Here is a 24,772-nt window from a genome sequence, read left to right on the forward strand (position 1 = left end):
CAAGGTCTCACAATGTAACACTATTTAGCCTGGAACTCTCTTTGTATTCAGACTACCCTCAAACTCACAGAAATCTATCCACCTTTCTTTCCCCAGTGATGGGATTATATATGTTCTGCAATGCCCAGCTTGCATGCAATTTTTGACTGTTAATTTAGATTTGTCTCTTTTTCACTAAAAATAAAAATTATGTATCATGGTAAGTTTTCTATTGATAAAGGATTAGTATTGTGTTTGAGGTCTGGAACATGGGTTTGCAGGTGAAGAATTGTAATGATCAAAGTAACCATAATCATGTGTTCAGGAGTGGCTTACAGAAGTTGTTTTCCACTGAAGAGCAGGGCAGAAAGATAACTAAGTCTGAACTACAAGTATTTTCATATTCCAAGGTGTTCTGAATAGACACAGTTCTATTTTTGTCTATACAAATGACTGTCATGGCTTGAGATGGCTTGAATTCCATTTGGCAAGAGTGGAGTTGTCTTCCCCCTTAAATGGATGGCTGCTATTCTATTAATGGCACCATGGACTTTCATTAAATTAATAGCAGATTATTTTAAAAGGAAGAGAATAATAATGGCTGTTTAATTATTCCTCTGTCTAGTGAAAAGAAGTTAATTTAATGTATTCAATTGATCATGGATCAATAACTTTTTCCAAAACAACTGAACGGTCTTCTAAATTGCTTTGTGGGTATAAGTACAACTCTAACTGATGAAATATTTAAATTTAAGAAGGTGTGTTTACTACACCTTCAACCGAGCTGTTTGAATTCAAACAGAGCTATATCCTAGCTCTCTGGGGCTACTATAAAAATAAAGAGGACTAAAGCCAAGAAAGACAGGAAGGAAGGAAGGAAGGAAGGAAGGAAGGAAGGAAGGAAGGAAGGAAGGAAGGAAGGAAGAGAGGAAGAAAGCCCTGCAGTGGTGGTGTATGCTTTTAATCCCAGCACTAGGGAGGCTGAGGCATGCAGATCTCTGCAAGTTCAAGAAAGGCCAGCCTGCTCTACAAAGTGAGTTCCAAAATAGCCAAGACTGTTTTACAGAGAAACTCTGTCTGGAAAATCCAAAAACAAACAAACAAAAACAGAGGACTGACAGTTGTGACACATCAATTTGAGAAAGCATGGCTTTGGGTAAAGAATACTCTCTGCACATTCATATGAGCACCACTGAGCTTTGGAATAGTGGCTGTATGCTATGAGTTTATTGATGGGGTTGTCCTTCTGTGTATATGTTTCTCTTGTTGGTTGATGAATAAAATACTGTGTGGTTGGTGGCCTGTCAGGAAGGATAGGCGGGGCTGCCAGAGGAGGAGAATTCTGGAAAGTGTAGACAGAGAGGAGTCATGATGTGAGCCTAGGAAGAGAGGGCGTTAGGCATTCTCAGGTAAGCCAAGATCATGTGGAAATACATAGATTAATTGTTATGATTTAACAATTAAGACAGAGCTAGCCAATAAGAAGCTCTAGCCACTGGCCAATAGTACTATAACTAATATTGCATCTCCTGCCAGGCCAAGATTCGCATGTAATAGTTTATTGCACTCATTTTCCAGTCAAATAAAAGGATATAGTTAACATTTCTATTATCAATTTTTTTCATGTACTGAGGTACACATAGAGGTGTATTAGTATGTTTTCTGATGCTATAGCAAAATACCTAAGGCTAGAACTTTGTAAACAAATTTAGGGGAAACTTTGGGAGACTATACACTTAAATGGTATGGTTGTAAGCGAGACGATGTCCACTGTGTCATGTCTCAGGTGACAACAAAGCAGGGAGGGATACAGAAGAAAAGGACCACAAGGCCAAATAGGAAGCCAGGTGATAGGAAATCATCCTTCTCATTTACAACACCTGTGCAAGAACTAAGCAGGGTCTCACAGTAGCTATATTGATCCTATCCAAGGACTTGGCTGCCTATGAACGAGTCTAAATTTACTCTATGAAGTTGCTAAGAGGCCATGTACATTTTTGATTCTAAGAAAATCAAGTTTCATGTGACAGGTATTTATGCTTCTTCAAAGAAATTCAAGTAACACAAAACAATTAAAAACAAGAATTCAATTCCGAATTCCATTTCTTAGTAGTAATAGCTAAGAGCCCTTGAATGCTTTCTCACTAGATCCTCCAAGTGAAAAAGTATATATGTGCATTTGTATGGATATCTTCTTTTATAAATGATGTACGTTTGTGTTATGCTTGACGATTTGCATTTTTCTATTTTTTTTTACAATTCTTCCACTTTATAACAATTATCCATTTTTTTTTAAAAAAAAAGTACTTTTTGAGATTATAATATAATTATATAATTCCCCCTTTTTCCAAATTTCCCGCAAATGCCCCTACCCACTCACTTTCAAATCCATGGTCCCTTTTACATTAATTGTTGTTGCCTACAAACACAGACATGTACACACCAACACACATACACACACACACACACACACACACACACACACACTCCTAAATACATACATATAACCTTCTCAGTCCATATTATATTATTATTATATTACTTGTATACCAACTGCCAATTGTGCTCTTTCCTGGAGAAAGACTATTTATTTTTCCCACTCTCAGTATTCCTTAGTTGCCTATAGTTCTAGAGTTGAAGCCTTGTGAGATTTTTCTATTGGTGTCATCCTTTTTTAGATCATGGTCAAGCAGCCATGTTGGTGAGACTTTATGACACATTCTCACCTCAAGCTCTCTCCTCCTCTGGCTACTGTAATCCTTTTTTCCCTTTTCCACAATAGCCTACATCTTCAGTGCAGGAGTTGTGTTGTAGATCTATCAGTTAGGAGTGGGCTTTCAATCAGTTCTCGTTTTCTGTAATGGCCTCCATCTGTTGCAAGGATAAGTTTTCTTGATGAGGAGTAATAACTACACTTACTGTTGGTATATGGGCAAATGTTTATAATGTAGTTAGGGATTATGCTGGGTTAGTAAAGTGGCAGTTGTAGGTTCTCCTCCAAGATCCACGACTTTACTGACCCTTGGTGATTATCTAGAGATTATTTCCTTCTTGTTGAGTGGGTCCAATTAGAGAGCTGTTGTTTACCACCAAGGTATTCATTCCCCTATTGCACTCAGAGTTATCATGCTGTGCCGATCATTGCTGTAGTTCATAGGCATCATAGCTAGGTAGGAGTGTTGGTTGCTTCCCTCTTTTGGAAGCTTGCATGACATCTTTGGTACTACAAAAGTTTGTCATCAGAGAAGGCTTTCAAATCAGTTTCAGCTATGCATTCTTTACATCCATTGCATATAACCATCTACTGTAGCTTTCCTTCCTGATTTTACTTATTTTTAAAGCATGAGGCTAATTTCTCAATTACTTTATTAGTCCTGCCTTGTATTTATTTTAAATATTTGTATCTATGTTATGTGGGAAAATAAAAATTAAGTACAAATTGAAATTTCAGTCTACTTAATCCACTACACAAAGGTACAGAACCCTGTTAGCACTGTCAAGGAAAAGTTGAGTAGATGATGAATGGGTGTGGCTGTGCTGACTACATTGATGAGATCCTTGATTTACCACTACTGGCCCAGACACCATCAATAATCATAACCAACAAGTTCTAAACCCTAATCTGTATTGAATAAAACTAGTATTTGTTTAAGTCACTGTTGGTCAGGCTTTCTGTCACTTACAGCCAAATGCTTTGGTAAGTGCACTATTCTCAGATTGCAGGATTTAAAAAATGTAGAAGTTTCTTTTGTCATTTGAGTGAGTTTATGTTCCCCCACTATGAAGCCCAAAGGATGAACTAATACCCTGCCTAGGAAAATCACACATAGCTAGGGCACACACAGGTTTTAGTATCATCAGACAGATTTAGTATAGGTATATATCAGAGACATCCAGTAATACAGATGATTATATACAACAGAGACAGAAAAAGCATAATATTTACAGAGGGGGAGAGGATGGTGCATGTGTATGCATACGCATGTATGTGCATCTGTGGGAATGTACATGCATGTGGAGGCCAGAGTATAGTCTCAGAAGTTGTTAGCCAGGTGCTATCTACCTTTTCTTGACCAGGGTCTCTCACTGAACTGGAACTTGCCACATTGGCTACTGGCTGGCCATAAATCCCAAGCATCTACCTGTCTCCAAGACCCCAGTGTTCAGATATTTTTTTATATAGAATATGAGGATCAAACTCAGGCCCCCACACTTGCAAGAAAGTGCTTTACAGGCTGAACCCTCTATTTGGCTCCATGGGAAGAATGATTTTTGAACAGCAGGTTTCAATATCCTCAAATTAAATACAGTTCTGCATTCTATCAAGGACCAACTTACAGTTTTTATTTTCACGGAAAGATCCAATCTGAGGTAAGGCTGCTTGGTCAATTTCCTTAGAAAACTTCTATTGTCAGCAGAATAAAATTTGAAAGAAATTCAGCCAAAATGGAAGGTTAAGTTTTGAGGTACTCATCTGTGTACTGGGGGGGCTCCAGGGATACTAATGCAGAGTGAAGATTTGAACTCTGCCATGCAATGTTCAAAGTTTGGTTTGCATTGGCAAATACCTTATACTATTCATTTCTTACTTTTGCAAGGCTAGTATTGAAATAATCAACTCTAAACAGCTGTGTTCCCAGCAATGCTCTTTATAGGTCCTGAGGAAGACAAGTCTCAAAGGAAGGGCTTTTCAGAGAGGATGAAGGGGGTGGTTTGGACCTCTTGATCCTGTTCTCTGTGGAAAGGTTTAACTGTTTGAAAGTATGAAAGCCAGCACCACCAACTGTGGGAGCCTAGCAATTAAGAGGAGGGACTTGTCAGGTATAATTGGCACAGTCTACTCACAGCAGGATGTTCACATATTCAGAGCAGCAAGACACCAGTCCCTTCCCTAAACAGGAAACTGTAATGCTCTGAAGGGGAGGCCGGGATGTCTTGAAGGGGAGTTTGGGATGCTGAGGGGCATCTCCAGCTTTGTCCTACAGAAGCTCACTGAGCTCTCTTTGCCTTCTGATATGTGATGTGCTAGGAAAACCCTCTTCAGTGGCCTGCAGTTGCTATTTCTACACAGTTCTTTCCACAGCATATTTCAAGTCACTTCCTTGGGGAAAGTTAAGAAGACAGGGTGTGAGCTTTAAAGAAAGGCAGATCTGAATTCAAACTGACAATTTCGCATAGCAGTAATCAATATGACTTTTGTTGACTGGTTTATTTTTCTTCTCTGTGATGAGGGCCTGAACTGTTGAGTGGATTGATAATATACTTACTGAAGAAGTATGAGAATCAATCAAATGCTGGTTTGTGTGAGTGTGTTTGTGTGTATGTATGTTGGGGTGTATTATATGGTCACAGGACCACTTCAGGTGTTGATCCTTAGTGCTTTCCCACCATTTACTCTCAACAGCATCTTCTGTTGTCCTAAGAAATTTGCCAAATAGGCTTGCCTAGTTGGCCAGCAAACTTGAGGGAAATTCTTGTCTTCTCCTCCCATCTCACTGGAATTGCAGTCACGCAGCACACCACCATGCCTGTTTTTTGTTTTCTTTTTTGTTTTTTCTTAATTTTATATTCTTGGGTCCAAACTCTGGACCTCAAACTTGTAAGCTGAACTATTTTACCAAGCCAACTTTTCAGCCCCAATGTGGATATTTCATTATTTTCATTGACATCAGTATTCAGTTAATAACAGTGATGATCCACTTATAATATTTTAGTATAAGGAAGACAACAGAGGAATACAGGCATAGCCCTGTTCAAAAAGAGTTTGCACATTGTCTGGGTGAGTGAGAATTAGTCTCTTCTAGATGTTCCCAGTCCATAGTGTACAAGGCCTGGATTTCAACGTTTTCTCTAGTCAGCCTCATCCCACCCACTGAAACCTAGAACATGATAAGAATAATGTTTCTTCACAGGCTGTTGACACACTGTGTCTGTTGTTTGGCTTTGTGGAACATAAGCTATCAGTTTCAAATGCTAGACTCTACTATCATAGCATGAAAGCCATCCCAGAGTATACCTCGGTGCACAGATGCAGCTGGGGATGGCACAGAAGCTCAGCTCCTGCATGAAACAATACCTACCAGACTTTTCCCTGCCTCTACAACAGTCAGTCAAGTCGTCCCGTTTAGTGTTGGCTCCAACTTCCCAGCTCAAGTGCTAGTATGTACCATGTGTGCACCCATATTCACAAGTGTGCACATGTGCGTGTGTGTGCGCGCACGCACACACACCACAGAAGACTTGATACTAATCAAATAAAGGACTAAATGAGTAATAAAGGTGAATGAAAGAATAATTCTATTGTTGACTCCTCCTGCGGTCAGTTGCTCTCAGGCCTGTGTCCCCTGTAACTTCACTCCAGTCTTCCTCCTCATCATGACTTCCTATAGCTATCGCCAGTCCTCGGCCGCCTCTTCCTTCCGGGGCTTGGGCGGCGGCTCCGTGCGCTTTGGGTCAGGGGGTGTTTTCCGTGTACCCAGCATCCATGGGGGTTCGGGCGGCCGCTGTGTGTCCGTGTCCTCCACAAGCATAGTGTCCTCGTCCTCTGGAAGCTATGGAGGAAGCTATGGCAGAAGTTTTGGTGGGACCCTGGCTGTGTCCGACGGTCTGCTGGCTGGCAATGAGAAGCTCACCATGCAGAACCTCAACGATCGCCTCGCCTCCTACTTGGACAAGGTGCACGCCCTGGAGCAGGCTAATGGCGAGTTGGAGGTGAAGATCCGCGACTGGTACCAGAAGCAGGGGCCTGGACCCTCCCGCGATTACAGCCACTACTACAAGACTATCGAGGATTTGCGCGACAAGATTCTTGGTGCCACCATTGAAAACTCCAAGATTGTCCTTCAGATTGACAATGCCCGCCTGGCGGCAGATGACTTCCGAACCAAGTTTGAGACAGAGCAGGCCCTGCGAATGAGCATGGAGGCCGACATCAAGGCCTGCGCCGGGTGCAGGATGAGCTGATCCTGGCTAGGACCGACCTGGAGATGCAGATGAGAGCCTGAAGGAGGAGCTGGCCTACCTGAAGAAGAACCATGAGAAGGAAATTAGTGCCTTGAGGAGCCAGGTGGGTGGCCAGGTCAGCGTGGAGGTGGCTTCTGCTCCAGGAGTCGACCTAGCCAAGATCCTGAGTGACATGAGAAGTCAGTATGAGGTCATGGCTGAGAAGAACCGGAAAGATGCCGAAGCCTGGTTCCTCACTCAGACCGAGGAACTGAACAGGGAGGTCGCTGGCCACACTGAGCAACTCCAGATAAGCAAGACAGAAGTCACCGACCTCCGACGTACCTTCCAGAGGCTTGAGATTGAGCTACAGTCCCAGCTCAGCATGAAAGCCGCCCTGGAAGGCACGCTGGCAGAGACAGAGGCCGGCTACTCAGCCCAGCTGACACAGATCCAGGGTGTGATCAGCAGCATAGAAGCCCAGATGAGCAATGTGCGTGCTGACACTGAGCGCCAGAACCAGGAGTATCAGCAGTTCATGGACATCAAGTCGAGGCTGGAGCAGGAGATCGCCACCTACCGCAGCCTGCTTGAGGGCCAGGAAGCCCACTACAGCAACCTGCCCACTCCCAAGGCCATATGAGCTGATCCTGGGCTCTGGCCTTGTTGCCAGTGAGACTTCCCTGGTGAGGGGCATGACTGGGGTGATACATTTATTCCATCTCTTTCCTTGACTTGCCAATAAAACTATGCTTTGCTTATTTCAGCCCATGGAGTGATGGGTTAACAAAAAAAAAAAAAAAAAAAAAAAAAAGAATAATTCTATTGTTGAACACTAGCCCTAGCTGATGAAGGTCTCTGTTCAGGATAGTGGAGACAACATTGTGCAAGAGTGCTTCTGATGCTACAGCCTTTTTCCCAGTCCAAGCTTGGGTGTTTTGAAAGTAGTTTGGAACTGACAATGGTGGAAATATTTGTATATGGAAATTGGCACACAGTAAATGAGAGTTTCATCCTGAGGTATGTGGCTGTTGGTAAGCATAGCCTGTTGATGTGAGCATCAATTTCCCACCCCCCCTCCTCCCATTCCTTTTATTCCTACCCATTTATTCCCAAGTATCCTTCATGCTGGTGGTTGCATACCAGACTTCCAGGAGAAGTCCTGTCTTCCTGGCTTTGCTGTATACTTTACTAAAAGTATGCAGGAAATTGGTCTCATATTTTATCATCTTCCAAAACATTGCTATCATCTGTGACTTTCAAATAACCAGGAGGGTTAACAGCATCTTTACATGATGTTCTTCTTCAAGTCGAAGCATTTCCATGATGAAGATTTCTGTCTTCCATTGAGAGGAAAGTTTGCTGTCACAATGAGCAGCCATGTCACTTCTTCTGGATGTGCTTATGATTGGGCCACAATGCAAAGGATCTTCCTGTTGGCTATTTTCTTTCCATTTGAAAGTATGTTTTGTTATTTAGAGCAGAGCCATAGATCATCCCAGACAGAAGCAAGATGAGAGTTCATTGCAGGAGACTTATTTTGGTTTGTCTATCTCAAAGGAGGGGGATGATTATGCTGGTAGTCAGGACACTGATTAACTTAGAATACAGTGAACAATTAGTTCTCTCCTATGAGAACTGGAAGCCCAGTGAAAAAATGGGAACACAAAGATTTTATAATTATCTTTGGATATTTAAATGAACTTTTGTCCCAGGTGACACCTTCAGTTGCCTAGAGAGATTATCCAGTGCACTGCATTGTGGGAGAACAAGCATTGCTTGGCTGAATGTGCAGAGCCAAGAGTGTAGATGACCTAACACACACGTCTGTGTATGCACAGTCACACACAAACACTGGGCTCTCATCCTTCTCTGTAGCTTGCAGTCCTTACAGAGCAAGGGGTCTGCTCACCCACAACCCTTCCACTGTCACTCCATCCCTTCAGACTTTTCTTTCTACTTAAATATGCAGAACTCGCTCCCAGTTTTCACCTCCCAGACACATATTGCTTATCCCATCTTCACTATCCACCAGAAGAGAATCTTGTCTGTGTTATAAAATATTCTTGTTTTGTAAAACTGAGCATCCACAAGACAATCAGCCCTTCCTTGTGCTAATATCAGGGCTTCTCAGCCTTATTGTCAAAACCAGGGAAGGCTCGTTCTCCTTACAAAGCCCTCCTTGTAAATTCCTCAATCTATTCCTCTGAGGGAGAAGAGATGAAGAACATAAGGCCTGTTCTCCTTTGCTAGTGAGATAGCTACAGGTGTTTGTGAGAGAATCAGGAGAAAGTTGGAGAACCCCCAGTTGCTCTCATGATGCGTTTATGAACAGTTTGACTGTTAACTCTACTCTGTGGCAAACAATTGCTTTCCCCACAATTCTGAACCTGATTGAAACACTGTCTCAGAGAGTCTGGGCATCAGGATTCTCACCTATTGAATCAGTGTGTTAGTATTGGCTTACCAGAAACTGAAGTTTGGAGAAGTGAGGTGATTTGCTTAGGGTCACCTAGCTAGGAATTGGACTCAAAGTCAGGTAGGCTGTGTTCTGCCACCCAGAGTAAAGGACCTGGGTGGAACACTGGAAGGAAGGCCACTGTACCTTCCTCTATAATACCACAGAATCCTACCCCTCCCAGGGCAAAGAGCTTTTAGTCCTCTCTCTGCATTATATTTGAATGCTTCCTTATTATAGGAACAGACCCCTAGGTGGTATACTCTGATGGAGATGATTTTGTTTTCCAAAATACGTAACTAAACATCCCTATGATGTTATTCAGAGTCTGGCCCTCCCAGTGCTCTGTTAATCCTTGCCAAAAACATAGGAATTGATATCAGCCATATAATATGATTTCCCTTTAATCAGTGAGGACAGCAGAGAATAAGGAACTTAACCAGAAAGATATATGTGTCTACTTCAACTGGAATATGATGTCTTGTGTTTATATAATTAAACGCTGAAGGAAAAAGTAATGTGTGTATGGTCTGAATAACATAATTCTTATATCCACATAATATAGCTAACCAGTTAGTGAATAATTATCATTCCATCTTAAGTTCATTACATAGTGGTATCAATAATATTTTAGTGATAAGTCTAACTGCATGCAAACCACTTACTTGTTACACTATTAGCACAATAATTTTATTATAAACACTTTATTTAAAGTTATTCAGCACAGAAATTAACATGAGTTGTTCTTTTGACATTCAGCTATGCTAAAATGTCCTCAAGGAATTTTTAAAATGCAACTGTTTAACATGATTATGCCATTCTGCCATATATCCAATACAGGAATATTAACCTCTCTCTCTCTCTCTCTCTCTCACACACACACACACACACACACACACACACTATAGAACACTGTCAGGAGTAAAGGGCAACACACTTGTTAAGGTGTTTCACAGATGTGGAATTGTGAGGAGCAAAAGGTTCTTTATAACTCCATGGTTCTTTAGACTCCACAACTTCAATCTCTCTTTGAAAGAATCCTCCCTAAAACCCCCCTCCTACAGGCTATCCACCACCATAAGACACAATCTAGATGTGAGCATCACTTCTTTCTCATTCCTGTCAACACTATAAGCTGAGCTCTGAGCATCCTGTGGGACTGTAGAGTGGGCTGGAGTGGCTGCTAAATGCCTGTCAGTCCCATCACTTGGGCAATCTGGAAAGAAAACACAAAAACAGATTTTCTGTTGACTGCATAGCTGATGGTTCACAGAAACTAAGACTTGTGTAGATCTACTAGGGCTTAAATCTAAATTTCCTACTCTATGGCCTGGAACAACTTATCACAAACCCCAGTACTAATATTCATTAGTGTTTACTGAGTACTCACATTGTGGCAAGAGTACTCACTCTGTGGACTCCACACATGTGAATCCATTTTCTTTTGCTATGTCTAACATTTGCTCCACAGTTTAAAGTATTGACTTTGAAAACTGACATATAGGGGGCAATGATCTACCAAACATTAGTTACCTTATGAGGGTTTTACAAGGTATTGTCATTAACCAATCTGTTCCTATAAATGATAAATAGGTAATGGAGGAAGACAATTGTTGAGGTGTTTTCCCACCAATAGTCCATCTGGCAGATAACTCTCATTCTGAATTTTCTGGGCAGACACTTCCCCAAGACCAGCAGATTTCTCCACATAATTGACTCACAATCACAAACAGCAAGTAGCTCAAGTGTTATTACCAATGCTGTTTTGATGATGAGGAAATTTAGGCATGGTGATATTAAATAATGTCCCTAACATTTATATACCAGGGTCCCTGCATTTAATCTGCCCTTAGTTCCTCTCACTGTGCAAAGTAAATGAGTGGTCCTAATGGAGGAGAACAAACTACTACAAGGATGTGAGGGCCAAAACTAAGGTAAATTAGAATCTTTCAGGACGAGTTAGTATCAAGTATACTGGGGTGGCATTCCTTGAATGTGAGAAGAAAATTCTTTTAAATTTAGGTAGCGTATGAAGTAATGAAATCCAGCATTTCCTGACTTCTCATGTGAGAAACACCCCAGCCTTGCCGCTGCCTCCTTGTTGGCATTTCTCCTGTACAGGAGACTTCTCTGAGGTCATGCTCCCACTTTTCAGTCTCTTCTTCCCCACAGATCCGTATTTTCCACCAGGAAAGGGCATGATATTAACTCATAACATTGAACCTTCTACTAGTTAATTTAGAAACAGCAGGCGGCAACAGAGAGACATATCTGCCTGTGGGGACTTGAGGCAAAGCACTCTTAGAGCTCATGCTCTGAATGGAACCTCCTACTTATCTGATCTTCAGTCCCCTAACTCTGGATTTCTCCAGTCATGCTTTTACAGAAAGCAATCTATACCGTTCCAAAAGAAAAACCATGTCTACTGAAGAAAATGGGCTGAGTAACTGTGAAGAAACACCTTTTTGAGGCATCCACAGGCGACTCTCCAGGCCCTTTCTGTGGAATTATGGCATCAACCGCCTGAGGTGCTGCACTACTTTCACACTTGGTCCTAGCAACATTTCTCTAAGTCACAGCACTGTCCTTTAGAAGCTCTACAGCCTATGTCACCCTACTTGTCATCTTCCTGTGGCTCACTAAGATGTGGTGCTGCTCCTTAGAGTCCTATGACTTCCTGCTGCCTGGACACTGGGTTCCTGGTCATGATTTTATGACCACCATCTTTCTAATATCTACCTTTTTCTTTTTCTTTTGTTCTCCACAGCTTTTTGCAATCTTTGCATTTGCAACATGCGGCGGCTATTCAGGAGGCCTGCGGCTGAGTGTGGACTGCGTCAACAAGACAGAAAGTAACCTCAGCATTGACATAGCCTTTGCCTACCCGTTCAGGTAAGGAATGGTGATCTGTGCTCCTCTGCCTCACAGCAGGTGGCTTTACTCCTCCTGTGGCTTCTGGGTAGGAAGACATTCAGTGTGAAACCACAGAATGCCATTACTAGAGTGTTCATCCACCACTCCACACTAGGAGGATTTGCTAACTATACCTTTAATCTAGTATTGAGTATCCTATGAAATTAAAGCCCCCCACTATGGCTCAGTGTTGGGGGATATCAACAGAAAGACTATATCTACGTAATTATTTTCTCCAACTTTAAGATTTCTCACATCCTATCCAGATTTGTAGGTTACATATACTTTTATATTGGCTGTGGAATTCTGGCTGGTAACATGTTTAATAGTATTAATATCTAATAATGTCTCTGTGTACCAGATAAATACTGCTTAGATGACAACCTATTCAATCTCACTTACTCATCATAATGACACTTTGAGGGAAGGTCCATTACCATCATCATCATCCTGAAATACTGATAGAGAAGTTCATTTTTCCCTTATACTCTCTCTGCTACCAAGAAGCAAAAGCAGAGTTTTAGTTCACCTAACTTGAAAGAAAATCATCTCTCTATTGCTATACATAACTTGACAGAAACCTTTTCAATCTCTATCAACTCAATGTCTGTTCATGCCTATTAATTCATTGACAGATGCCCTTCAGAGCTTGTTCCCAACCTCATGTCTCCTGACTCTGATCCAGAGACCTAATATAGACTAACTTCATTCAATTTTAAAATTGTTTATTCATGTAAAACTCCCAAATAATTGACATCAGTTAACTCTAGTGGAAGATGTTAAACAACTTTTAACAGTGTTTTGGTGTGTTATATACTCTTTGTTCATTTCATTTTAACATTCCCTTCTGCGGGCATGATGGTGGCTCTATAATTACAAAGAAAGTCAAAATCAACCTTTACAAGATTTTTTGGAAGCAGGTAAGTACACTATTTTCCAAAAATATTTACATGAACCCCAAAGAGATTGTCACTAGAGGAAAGTGAAATGAGGAAAAAGAAGGGGGAAGAGAAGGAAGGGAAGAAAAAGAAAGAAGATGGAAGAAAGAATTTAGGAGTATGATGAAACAAACTCTTTAGTACTTCATCTTCCTAATGTACATCCTGAATCACCAAGGGACCCATTGCTTTTCAAACATATTCCCCGTGGAAATTCTTATCTTCCCTACCAAGTAGCTTAGAGAATTCACAAATTGTGGAGTGTAGCTTTAATATATTAGCCTCATAAACAAAGTCTAAAACAAACCTGCCTTTATTTATGGGTGACAGAGCATAGGAAGTGGTGTTTTTACCAGCATTCCAAGGGGTGAGAAGAATAGAACAGACAGCATGTTCAAATGGCCCTGGTCAGATAGTCTCCCCACTTACAAGAGCATACACAGCTCAGAACTGCTAAGGAGTCCTCCCTGTAGATTCACTATGAATATTTATGCTGCGCCTGTGAACAAGAATGTGAAGAAGCTGAATCTCCAGAAGGTGTGTATGAAACCCTTGGCTTCTGGAAGAGAAACCAAGCCAACACCTGTTCATTGACCAGTATTCACCATCTTGGATCTAGAAGACCATCTAAGAATTCTCAATGGCCAGGAAGTGGGACGAGAATGCTTAACATTACTCCTGATCTCATAATGCCTACATTGATTCCACAATATTCTGTGAATAAGAGCCCATAGGGTGACCTCAAGGTCAACCCCTTAAGGCAGTGCTTCTCAGCCTTCTGAATGCTGCCACCCTTTAATACAGTTCCTCATGTTATGATAACACCCAACCATAAAATCATTTTTGTTACTACTTCATAATCATTATTTTGTTACTATTATTAATCACAATGTAAATACCTGATATGCAGGATGTCTGATATATGACCCCTGTGAAACTATCATTTGACCCCTAAAGTTGCCTTGGCTTTTCCATTTCCTTCCCAAGACTGCAGAGCCATGCACTTGGCCAAGTGAAGGGCATCTGGAGAAACTGGGCTAAGACAGTGGAGTTTTTATCCTTCCCGTTTTAGGTATTAGTTCTTTTATTTGAAATATGAATGATTTTTAAGTAGGGTTCTAAAACAAAAAATTGCTCAAACATTGTGATTTTTTCTTTAACCTGGAATTTTCTTTCATATACTACCTTATTCAGGAGTTCATATGCAAAGCAGATAAAAAAATAATTGAAAACATGGAAGCAGAGAAGGGAAGAGCTTGAAATAACCACCCACTTTCATTCTCTCATTAGACCAGGCAAATGGCCTAAACTAAAACTACTAATCAATAGTGTACCCCCTGAAATAACCCCTGGGAACCCCAGGTCTCCCAGGAGCTATGTAAACTCCCCTATTCTTTATAGAGAAAGAAATAAACTTTTGCCACATATGCGCATTTACTGCTCATCCATCCCACCAATAACATCCATCTGAGAGAAGTGTTTGACTTGGTTGGGTGAATTTCAACTCCATGTTTGGATACTGTGACATGCCATGCCCTTCTGTTGAGAATGTTCTCAATAATAAGCAAGAATTTATACAGGTTACTGTATAAATATAAGCCAGTGTCAGTAACTTGATCATAATCCTTGAATTAAGATGGGAACTTTCAGTAGCTTCTAACTGTTCAGTTTATTTGCAAACACAAGGGACATGTAAACTCAAGCACCAAGTCATTGAAATAAAAAGAGATACTTTGTGAATCACAGCTCAAAAGGGCCTTCTCACCTGGTTGTCAGAAAAAGACTTCAATTAACACAGTAATGTCAATTAGAAAATATAGATAACTCACAAAAGACTCAACTGCTGCTTCTAGTAAATGTAGCAAAATGTGTATTTCTTCTACACCACCACATGTGTACACTTTTGCTTATACCAATGGCAGAAAGTTGTGTCACTATTCAGCAATACATCATTTTATTATAGAACTAAGATCTTCCTTTTGGACTGCGATTAAAACAAACAAGTGATATTTAATTGTTTTCCCATCTCCTGTAACATGTTAGCATGTTGTGAACTTGCTCTACATTGGAAGGCAGGGGTTGAGTTCTGGATCTCAGATTCTTAGCACGTCTTTCAGACACTGAAGTGTAAAGCAGGGCTGCTCAGTTTCAGGCACTTAAAATATTCAAAGAACACCAACTAGAAGAATGCACATACTTTGAGCTAACACATGAATGCAGAATGAAGGAGGTCAGGACTGTGCATTTCATGGGCTGTGGGGGTGGGACAAGCAAATGAATTAGAATCAGAACAGTTTATAAATGTAGAACATCCACAAAGTGATCCCTAGACAACCATTAAAAACATTTAACAATGTGAAAAATACTCCATGAGCAAATACAAGGCCATGTAAGTGATGATTTGGATTTGTTTTCATTATAGCTGGTTGGAGTAGAAACTTCCATTTGCCTCATACATAACCTGTCCCTTCCTCATTCCTGGCTATACTTCCGAGTGAGTGCAAGCCCAGACTGCCCTTAAGTAGTTTCCTCTAGCTACAGAAAAGTGCCTAGCTAACAGGCATGGTAGGAAAGGACCACCAACAGGTTAATGTTTCCTGGAGTAGTCCTTACCCCTTGACAACTGTATCATCCCTCTTATGGCACTAAAATGAGGTATGTTCTATTCTACACATTTTCTCAGAGATGCCCAGCAGGACAGCTTCACCATTAATGAAAAGCTTTTTATGTTCTATCCTTCCCTGTTCCACTAGAACATTACTCTTTTTCTGTTTTGAGAAATAACTCTTCACTTAACTCTTCATCTCTGGATCTATGTTCTTGATACCATTGTGCGATTGTGACTAGACACTGACAATTTAAAGAGGGAAGATTTCTTTTGGCATAGGGTCTAGTCATCTTCCCACCACCATGAACTCCAACATTTTCCCCTCACCATGATGACCCAAGACCCTGTGAAATGTATCTGTTGAACAGACAGCGGTACCTCTTCCACAGTATTACTGCCAGTGTTGAATGAGACGTACAAGAAGAATGTTTAAACAAGAACTGACATTCAATAAGTTTTCTCCTAATGTTTTATTTTCACTTGCATTATAAAATCAGGGTAACTTAATTTATAATGAAATTATAAATTAGCTAGAGTGCTGAAAAAAAAAACAACTGATTAGCAGAGGTGTTCTCGAGGCAACAAAGAGCCTAAGACTATAGCTTTCCTCTCTTCGTACATGTAAACTGTCTCACACAATTAACTTGCTTGTACTGCTCTGGTGTTCTTCGGAGGGATTATTATGTGTCTTTCCCACCTACACCCCAGGCTGACAGAATGGAGAGATCTGTCACATGGGCATGGCATTGGGGAAATTATTCGCATCACTGGGGCGGGAGAGGGAGATTTAGCCTGAGCCCTAAGACCCAAAAAGGGGTCACACTAAAGAAAAGACAAGCAGGGGATGCTGAGTTGGCACTGACCGAACAGGATCATTTCTCTTCTCTGTGGTTCCACATTTCTTTTTGGGATGTGTGAAAAAGTGCTAGGAAACAGGAATGGTATGGAGTCTGGGCCTTTTGGCAGTATTACCAGCTCTGTCAGAAGAGAGGTGGAGAGAGCCTTTTCTTACAGTTCATACCCAAAGACAGTGGAGAGAAAAGCTCTCCCTACCCTTGAGCCAATGGGGGAAATACAAGAACTTAGGGCTGTAGTGTTTTTCCTCTTGTGTTCATGAAATGCTGTATCTGCAATTGGTACTTGGTTATTGTTTCTCATTGCCAAACATTTTCACTTTGTTTAGCTAAAACTTCAAAAATTTCCCATCTATAACATCTCATTTTAACATTGAACCTTAAACTGAACATTTGTAGGGTAAGATTTGGGTCTGCCAGGCCCTGGGAGTTTAGACGATTCTGAAGTGAAGGCCTAAAGGCCCAGTGCAAACCCCAAGCCAAATCCCTAGTTTTAAATCCAAGCTCTGCCTTCTAGTGGATGGGGATATTAAAAGCCCCTTTTGGCATTTGCGTGACGAACCCAACTGGACCTTCATCTCCTGTGTGAAAATGAATAGTAGTATCCACTTCATAGTCTGCCAGTGACCATTCACTTAGGTGTTAAGATCAGCTGGGTAGACATCAAATGGATTACAAAGTATGCTGTTGGTGTTGGTTCATTGTCACCAATGAAGTCTTTTCCAAGAATTTGGCAATGAGGTGCAATTATACAACAAAAACAAGACAGAGAGCACTATTTTGCAATGATTTGTAGAGAATATTGTAGAGATTCCAGAAAATGATACAAATATTCACACTGGCTGACAGCATGGGAGGGATCACATAAGAAGTTAAGTGAATGTCAAGTCAATCTGCATTAATTAATTAATCCCACTGCTCTCCTCCCAGCCTGTAAAGCTTCTAAAGTGAACTGCTGCTGTGCTTCCCTGGAAGGAGAGAGGTGGTGAGAAATCAGGTGCCTGTCTTGGTTTGGATTTCCACCAACACATAGTGAGACAAATACTTGAGTCAAGTAGTTTTCTTGGCAGAGGATCATGAGAAACTCTTAAGAGAGAAAGAATGTTAGACTAGGGACAGAAAGGTTACCACCATGGGCATCTCGGGGACATAAGATTCCATAAACTGTGGACAAGACACCTCAACAGGGCTTGGATCACACGGTGGAGTTTCGATGATCTACCAATTCCGTTGATTACTGATCAAAAGCTAGGCCTGCAGGTCCTCATACCACTTGCTGTTCAGGAAAGCAACCAGTCAAAGACTGAATGCATGGAAAAGGCAACACTTTGTATTATAGTGGTAGAAAATGTTTAATCAAGGAGATCTGTGTGAGCACCTAACAGCCTCTATATTATGAAACTTCTCAGTTATTAGCCTAGAGCTATGAATGCCTCACCACCCTGCATCTGGCATTCATACTATCAATATATATTTAGTGAGCACCTATGAAGTCTTAGGCCATGAATTATAAATGCACTTGTTCAGTGAAATAGACATGGCCTCCTCCCACATGACATTTACCACCAGTGGAGGACAGAAGACAATAAAGAAATATAAGGTATATATACATGTACATGCATACACATTTGTACTTATAATTTCATGAAGAAAATGAGAATTATACAGAAATATAAGTAAGTGCTAGTGTGGACTGAGTGGGCCATGTGATGTGTACTTCAATAGAGTGGTAAAGAAGGGTCTATGATAGAGACATTTTAAGCAGCCCGGATGAGAAAAGAAAGAATGTGTTAAACAAATGGAAAACATGTGTCGTTACTTGAGAAAGACTGAAAATAGGGCAGGAACAAACCCCAGACCTTTATAAAAAATAAGAGAGGAAGTTAAGCAGGTTAAAGGACAACGGAAGAAGTCATGTCTGATTCACCCTATTTGCTGATGTGATTTTGACCTGAAAAGATCTGCGGGAGCACTTCAACGGCAGCTGAAGCACACAGTACAGGGCAAGTGACATGCTGGAGCAGAGAGGACCGGTGTCTGATGTGGGAGAGGACTGAGAACAAGCAAGGAAACAAATGCTTGTTTGATTGGAAGGCAAATGGCAAGAGATGAAGACAGAGGCAGACGCTGGCTTGGAAGGTTTAAATTTTAGGCTGATTGAAATGGGGTCAATGATCGGAGCAGTGAGTGGATCTGGCTGTGCGTGTAGATGATAAACTGATGGCGATGCAGCCACAGAGTCAAGAACAGTGAGGAAGAAGCTGTAGTGATCAGGAAGGAGGAGGTGGGGAGAGTAGGGAGAGTAAGGCTGGTATGTCTTGTGTCTCTGCATTGTCTTACACCCCTCACCTCTGATGGCAATGTGTCTACAAAGTAGCTCTGTTCTTCCAAGTTTCCCATCAATTTTGCTAGTGATGTTGTGTGGTATTGGGCCACAGGGAACACTTTCAATATTTTAAGTCTTTATTCCTGTTATTGGTTTGTGGAATCCTCTTTGGAACACTACGCCTTTAACACAGGATGGCAATTTTTGCTCTGCTTGATAACACAACAGGCAGCCATCTGATTTTTAATGAGTGATTAAGGAAGACACACAGTCCCACTGAGAGGTGTATTTGTGAATGCATTTCTCAAAAGCATTGAGAAACTTATGAAATAGTATAACATGCACTCCACAGGTTATAGTTTTGATCTTTACCAGGCAGAGTTCATTCTGGAAAAGAGAACTCACTTCAGGTAGCTTTGTTTTGAAAATGCCAATAGGGAACTAACTTGCAGGAGTTATTTGACCAGTGTGCTTTACAGTTATGATGAACCAAACTATGTGAGAGAACAACTTACGAGGAGGGATCATTTATATTGGTTTATAGTTTCAGTCTTTGGTTAGCTGGGTCTGAGTGAATCTGAACATTGTCTAGCAGGACTCCATGGGGATGAAGCTGCAGTAGTCTTATTTTGCACACAGGATGGGGCCTGTTTGATAGAATTTGCTTCTATCAATATGAACTCCAAGAAAGGAAGATACAGGGGGAAATGAAGCTATTTTCAGTGATGCTCCTGGAGTGATGAGAGACAAAGGGAAACTCCTAGCCTTTGTGTTGCTCCTGACCTCCATGTTGCCAGGTTGCCTCCAGAGCTTTCTCTGATTGACATCATTGGAAGCCAGTGAGGTGAGAACACTCTCTGAGAAGCCCATAAGTCATGCAAAAAAAAATGAAAACAAACAAACAAACAACAAACAGGTGTTGACAGGCAGAGTCTCTATCTAAACCTCCATTTACTTTTCTATATAGGGTAAGAATTGGAGGAATTGATTGAGGATTTGTTTTTCTAAAAGGTGAATTCGTTCTCTAATTCAGGAGACAGGTAAAACTCTGGTAGTGCACTAGATACCATCAGGAAGAGCAGAAGGCAATATACACATGCCATGATACAACTCCTTTTTTCCTTTCTTCCTCTCTACTTTGGCAGACTTATTCTGGTAATCGCCCTACTGGGGTAAAGTCTGAACAGGCCTTTTTAAATTTTTATTTATTGTTTATTTTAAGTACATAGGTGTTTTGCCTGCATGTATGCTCCTGTGACAGTGTCAGGTCCCATAGAACTAGAGTAGCAGGCTTTTAACAATCAGAATCAGAGCAAGTACTGGCTATGAATATAGGCTATGCAATCAAGGCAGCTGTTTCTGTTGGTCTCCCATGGGGGAGGTGACAAGCAGCAGGGATTAAATCAGTGTGTGGTGAGCAAGTCTTTCATAGAGTTCTCTGTCTCATGGTGTGGGATTTAGCAAAGCATGTGTGGGGATACAGTGGCAGGCACCTGATGACCTGGGTGAAGCTCTGTGCCCTGGTAGAATACAAGTGTAGCTTTTGTCATAGTGCTTCCACTGTTGCAATAAACGCTATGACCAAAAGCAACTAGGGAAGGAAAGGTTGTATTTCAGCTTGCAACTCTCAGGTCCACACTCCATCACTGTGGGAAAGTCAGGGAAGGAGCTCCAGGCAGGAACTTGGAAGTAGGAACTGAAGCAGAGGCCATGAAGGAATGCTGCTTACTTTCTTGCTCCTACTAGCTTGTTAAGTTAGTTTGCTTTCTTACATCACCCAGGACTACCAAACCCAGCAGTAGCACCAGTCAGGGTGCTCTGGTCCCTCCCACATCAACCATCAATCAATCCAACCCTCTGGTCCCTCCCACATCAACCATCAATCAACCCAACGCACCGTGGGTTGCCCACCAGTCTGGAGGGCAAGCATAATCTCAGTTGAAGCTCCCTCTTCTTTAATAGTTAGTTTGTGTCAAGCTGTAATATAACTAGTCAGGATACCTTTGTTCATAGTTGCAAAACCAAGGTCTAGTTTTCCTTTATAGTTATTTTCCCACAATAGGAGGGGGCATGGGACTTTGAGATGATTATAAAATGACAAAGAAAATTAACCACAGCAAGGTTCAATAAATATTAGAGAAAGGTACCGTCACACACATATCTGTATATTGTATCATATTTCTTGAGAATATAAGTGCCTACTCCATGGTCTCATGAATCTGAATCTCTACTTCCTTATCATCTGGATGGAGAGATTTTCAAGCTTTCTTTCTTTTCCTTCCACAGGAGGACTAAAAGTCACAGTGTACCCTATGAGGTTAAGCTAATGTCGACTGTGGGGTAGGGACCTGTGTTCCCTTCTTCCTTGACCCCAATCCATCTTTGACAAAATGAATTGTTTTTCAGAGGCTGCAGGGCCAAAGGTAGAGGGGTTGAGTGTTCAAGATAATTGCTTGCTAGATGCAGAGCCACTGGAGCTGAAGTGGAAGAGACTCAGGAACAAGGAAGCAGTTTAAGCAATGGAGAACTAACATTCATGTTTCTCAGTTCCCCTTCCAGAACCCACTGAACTCAAAGGTCCTGAACTCATTTTCAGTATGAGGCTAGGGGATTCCCTGCCTGCATCATATTCCATAGGATACCTGACAAAATTGGAAATGCAGCATTCCACTGCAGACCTCAGAAGCACTGTAGATGAAGTCTAGAACTGTCTTGAACACACAAGTGTTTCTGAACACATAGGAAATAGAGAGTTGTTCACCCGGAGAGGAGGAGGCAAAGATTCCACTGGCCAAAACCTCATATTTTACATTAATATTGATGGTATTAAAACAGATTATATTTTATAAAACATTGATTTAATGTATTTAACATGAAAAAACAGAAATACAAAAAGGACCATAAGCAAATGATTGTTACTGTCTTCTGTTGTTCCACAGTCATCTATTATAGCATATGTCACTGTTAGAATGAGAGGAACCTTAATGCTGACATGGAATCAAATAGCAATTTAAATGTAGTAATATGCAAGCTGCAGCTATTAACTCTGCACTCCCACCATGCATTTGAGCACGTTCCTTAGCAAAGACTAAATTGCTAGCTGCTTTTTACCCCTAGCCCAACTCAACTTGTGGGTAAAGTCAGAAAGAGGAAATATTATTTCTTCAGGTGTGAATGTATATACATATGCATAATTTTTGGCAATTTAGTCTGGTCATTGCTCCTAGATGTCACAGGAACACTGTATCAGTCAAGAGTATTATTTCAACGCCATTTTCATGGATTAGCATTCAGAGACAAACTGTATTTGAAAACATACAAACCAGTACATGCTTTCACCGGTGTCGCAGTAAAGTTATTTACTATCACATCAAATTCTTTTCTGATATAATGGAATGATGATGAGTCATCTGCATCACCATTATGATTGAATAAAAGGTAGATGAAGCATTTTACTGCATTCTATGAGCTGTGCAAAGAGATCAAATGCATCACAGCCTTTGTGCCAATGACATCACTATGAGCTAGCCACTCTGGACTCTGTAGGGTATGGAGCTGATGTTTCTGGAGCATGAACATCCTGCCCAGATCAAGCTTTGGGCAGATGCTTTTATCTTACCCATAGTATCCAAAAACTACATTATTAGTCACCAGTGTGTTATAAAGAGATGCCATCATCTGGCAAATTCCCCTGAATGCTTCCAAGTTTACAGTCTGCTGTCCTCAAACATGTAACACATGCCAGGAGGATTCAGGCATGGCTCAGAGCCACTGTGTTCCTTAGGACTATGAATTACTGGCATTTGTTTTCTGATTGATTTCCTGAGTTAAGCAAGAAACTCTGAAGGAAAAATAACTCCCATCTGCAGGTGAAATGATTACCCCTTTTCAGCTGGAAATGAATGAGTGGTTGTTGATAAAGTTGGTAGAACTCTGTATGTTTCATTTTGAAAGCTTCTGTACTAATTTGACCAATGTCAATTAGAGACTGGGTCTTATGGAGTTACATGGAGGAAGGTTTTCTAAACTCAATGCTTTGCAGTGATTTTCTGCTGTTGTGTATCCTCTTTATCCTAGCAAAGGCATGGATAGTAGAGGGAAGTAGGGATGAAGTGAGAGGTTCCCATGTAATCAAGGAACATGAGTGCTTTGGTGGCAAAGAACATTTACTTCTAATGTCCCTTAAGCTTAGCACTGAAACATGAGAGCCACATTTCCAAGTCTAGAGTTGAGACCATTTCTAAGCTGTGTTTGATCAGCTTTTGGTCATTAAAACTTAGCTGCGGATGAGGCTTCAAACTCTCTACACATGTGTTTTATTTCAGAATATACAGATGGGATCTTATTTTCAACTGTGTTTCTCAGCATCTTCCTTTTATCCTCTAAAATAGTTAAAAAAAAAAAAAAACCTTTTTATTGGAAACAATAGCATTTCTTTCTATCCTAAAATTCCTATTGCAAAACAATAACAGACAGCAAATCGGTGACTACCAGGATTGGGGAGTGAGTGGGACAAGTAAAAATGCAGAACACAAAAAAGGGTGTGCATGGACTTGTGCGTGTGTACGTGTGTGTACAAGTGCGTGTGTGCATGCATATGTGTGTAGGCCAGATGACAGCCTCGGGTGTCCTAGCTGCCACCCATAGTATTTTGAGTCATGGTTTCTCTTTGACCTGGAGCTAATAAGGCTGGCCAGTGGATTCCGAGGCCTGTCTCTGACTCCCCAGTGCTGGGATTACAAACACTCACCACAATTTCCAGCACTTTTTAATATGGGCTTGTAATTTTCTGTTCTTTACCAGCTGAGCCATCTTCTCAGCCCCACAGCTGACAGTTGAAAATATGTTGTTTGGTGCTATAATGGTGTACACATACCATAATGTGTATTTGTCCAAATTGACCAGCTGTCTAAAGGTGAGAGTAAACCTTAGTTTGTAAGTATGCACCCCATGTGACAATGACATATGAGTGCAAAGTTCATCAGTTGCCATAGATATCCCACTTTAGTGGAGGATTCTGTCAATGGGACAGGCTTTGCCTGTATGAAGTACAAATACTACATCTTTGTATACTTCTCTTGACCATAAACCTAACACTACCCCAAAACACATAACAAAGACTCAGAATAAATAAAGTAGAACATTGAAGCCCTCTGAGCACTTTTCAGAGGGAATCGCCTTGATATTTTCACACTTCCTTTTTATATACTCAATTTATGTAAAACAATTCTGATTTAATTATGATACTGCCAATTGATATTTGCTTATTTACAAGTTGGGAGCGTTTTTTAAATGTATAACCACTATTTTATTGGTTCATAACTAGACCATCTTTTTTGTTTTTAATGTGAAAAATATTTTTATTTCACTCTGAGAAGCAAACATACAGGAAGGAGTTGAAGAAACAGCTACTAAAAGTCACAAAACTGTCCATTATTAGTAAAAAGTTCCAAAGATGGAGAATTTAAATCTGTCCCATAGGCAAAGTCATCCTGTTTGTTTGTTATTAATTTATTTTTTCTTATTTTACATATTGACCCCAGTTCCCTCTCCCCCCTCCCTACTCCTCTCCGTCCCTCCCATGCTCCCCCCGACCATCCTTCCATCCCACCCCCCCACTCCACAGAGAGGGGATGCCATCCAGGAGGGGTCATCTAAATCTGTCAAGTCATTTGGAGTAGGGTCTAGGCCCTCCCTCCTGCCTCTAGGTTAAGGGAGTATCCCTCTATGTGGAATGTGCTCCCAAAGTCCTTT

The 24,772-nt window shown here is 41.1% G+C and overlaps 1 protein-coding gene and 1 pseudogene across 1 annotated transcript in view; both read left to right on the forward strand.

The window, feature by feature from the left end:
* Synpr (synaptoporin) overlaps positions 1 to 24,772 on the forward strand; it is a 158,358-nt gene that overhangs the window by 24,985 nt on the left and 108,601 nt on the right. Inside the window, exon 2 of the mRNA XM_051206768.1 lies at positions 12,147 to 12,271. Within this exon, the coding sequence (XP_051062725.1) occupies positions 12,147 to 12,271 (125 nt within the window). The remainder of the gene's footprint in view (positions 1 to 12,146; positions 12,272 to 24,772) is intronic.
* Positions 6,336 to 7,594, forward strand: LOC127238230 (keratin, type I cytoskeletal 19-like; annotated as a pseudogene).

The sequence above is a fragment of the Phodopus roborovskii genome, unplaced genomic scaffold (genome assembly GCF_943737965.1).
Source record: "Phodopus roborovskii unplaced genomic scaffold, PHOROB, whole genome shotgun sequence".
NCBI lineage: Eukaryota > Metazoa > Chordata > Mammalia > Rodentia > Cricetidae > Phodopus > Phodopus roborovskii.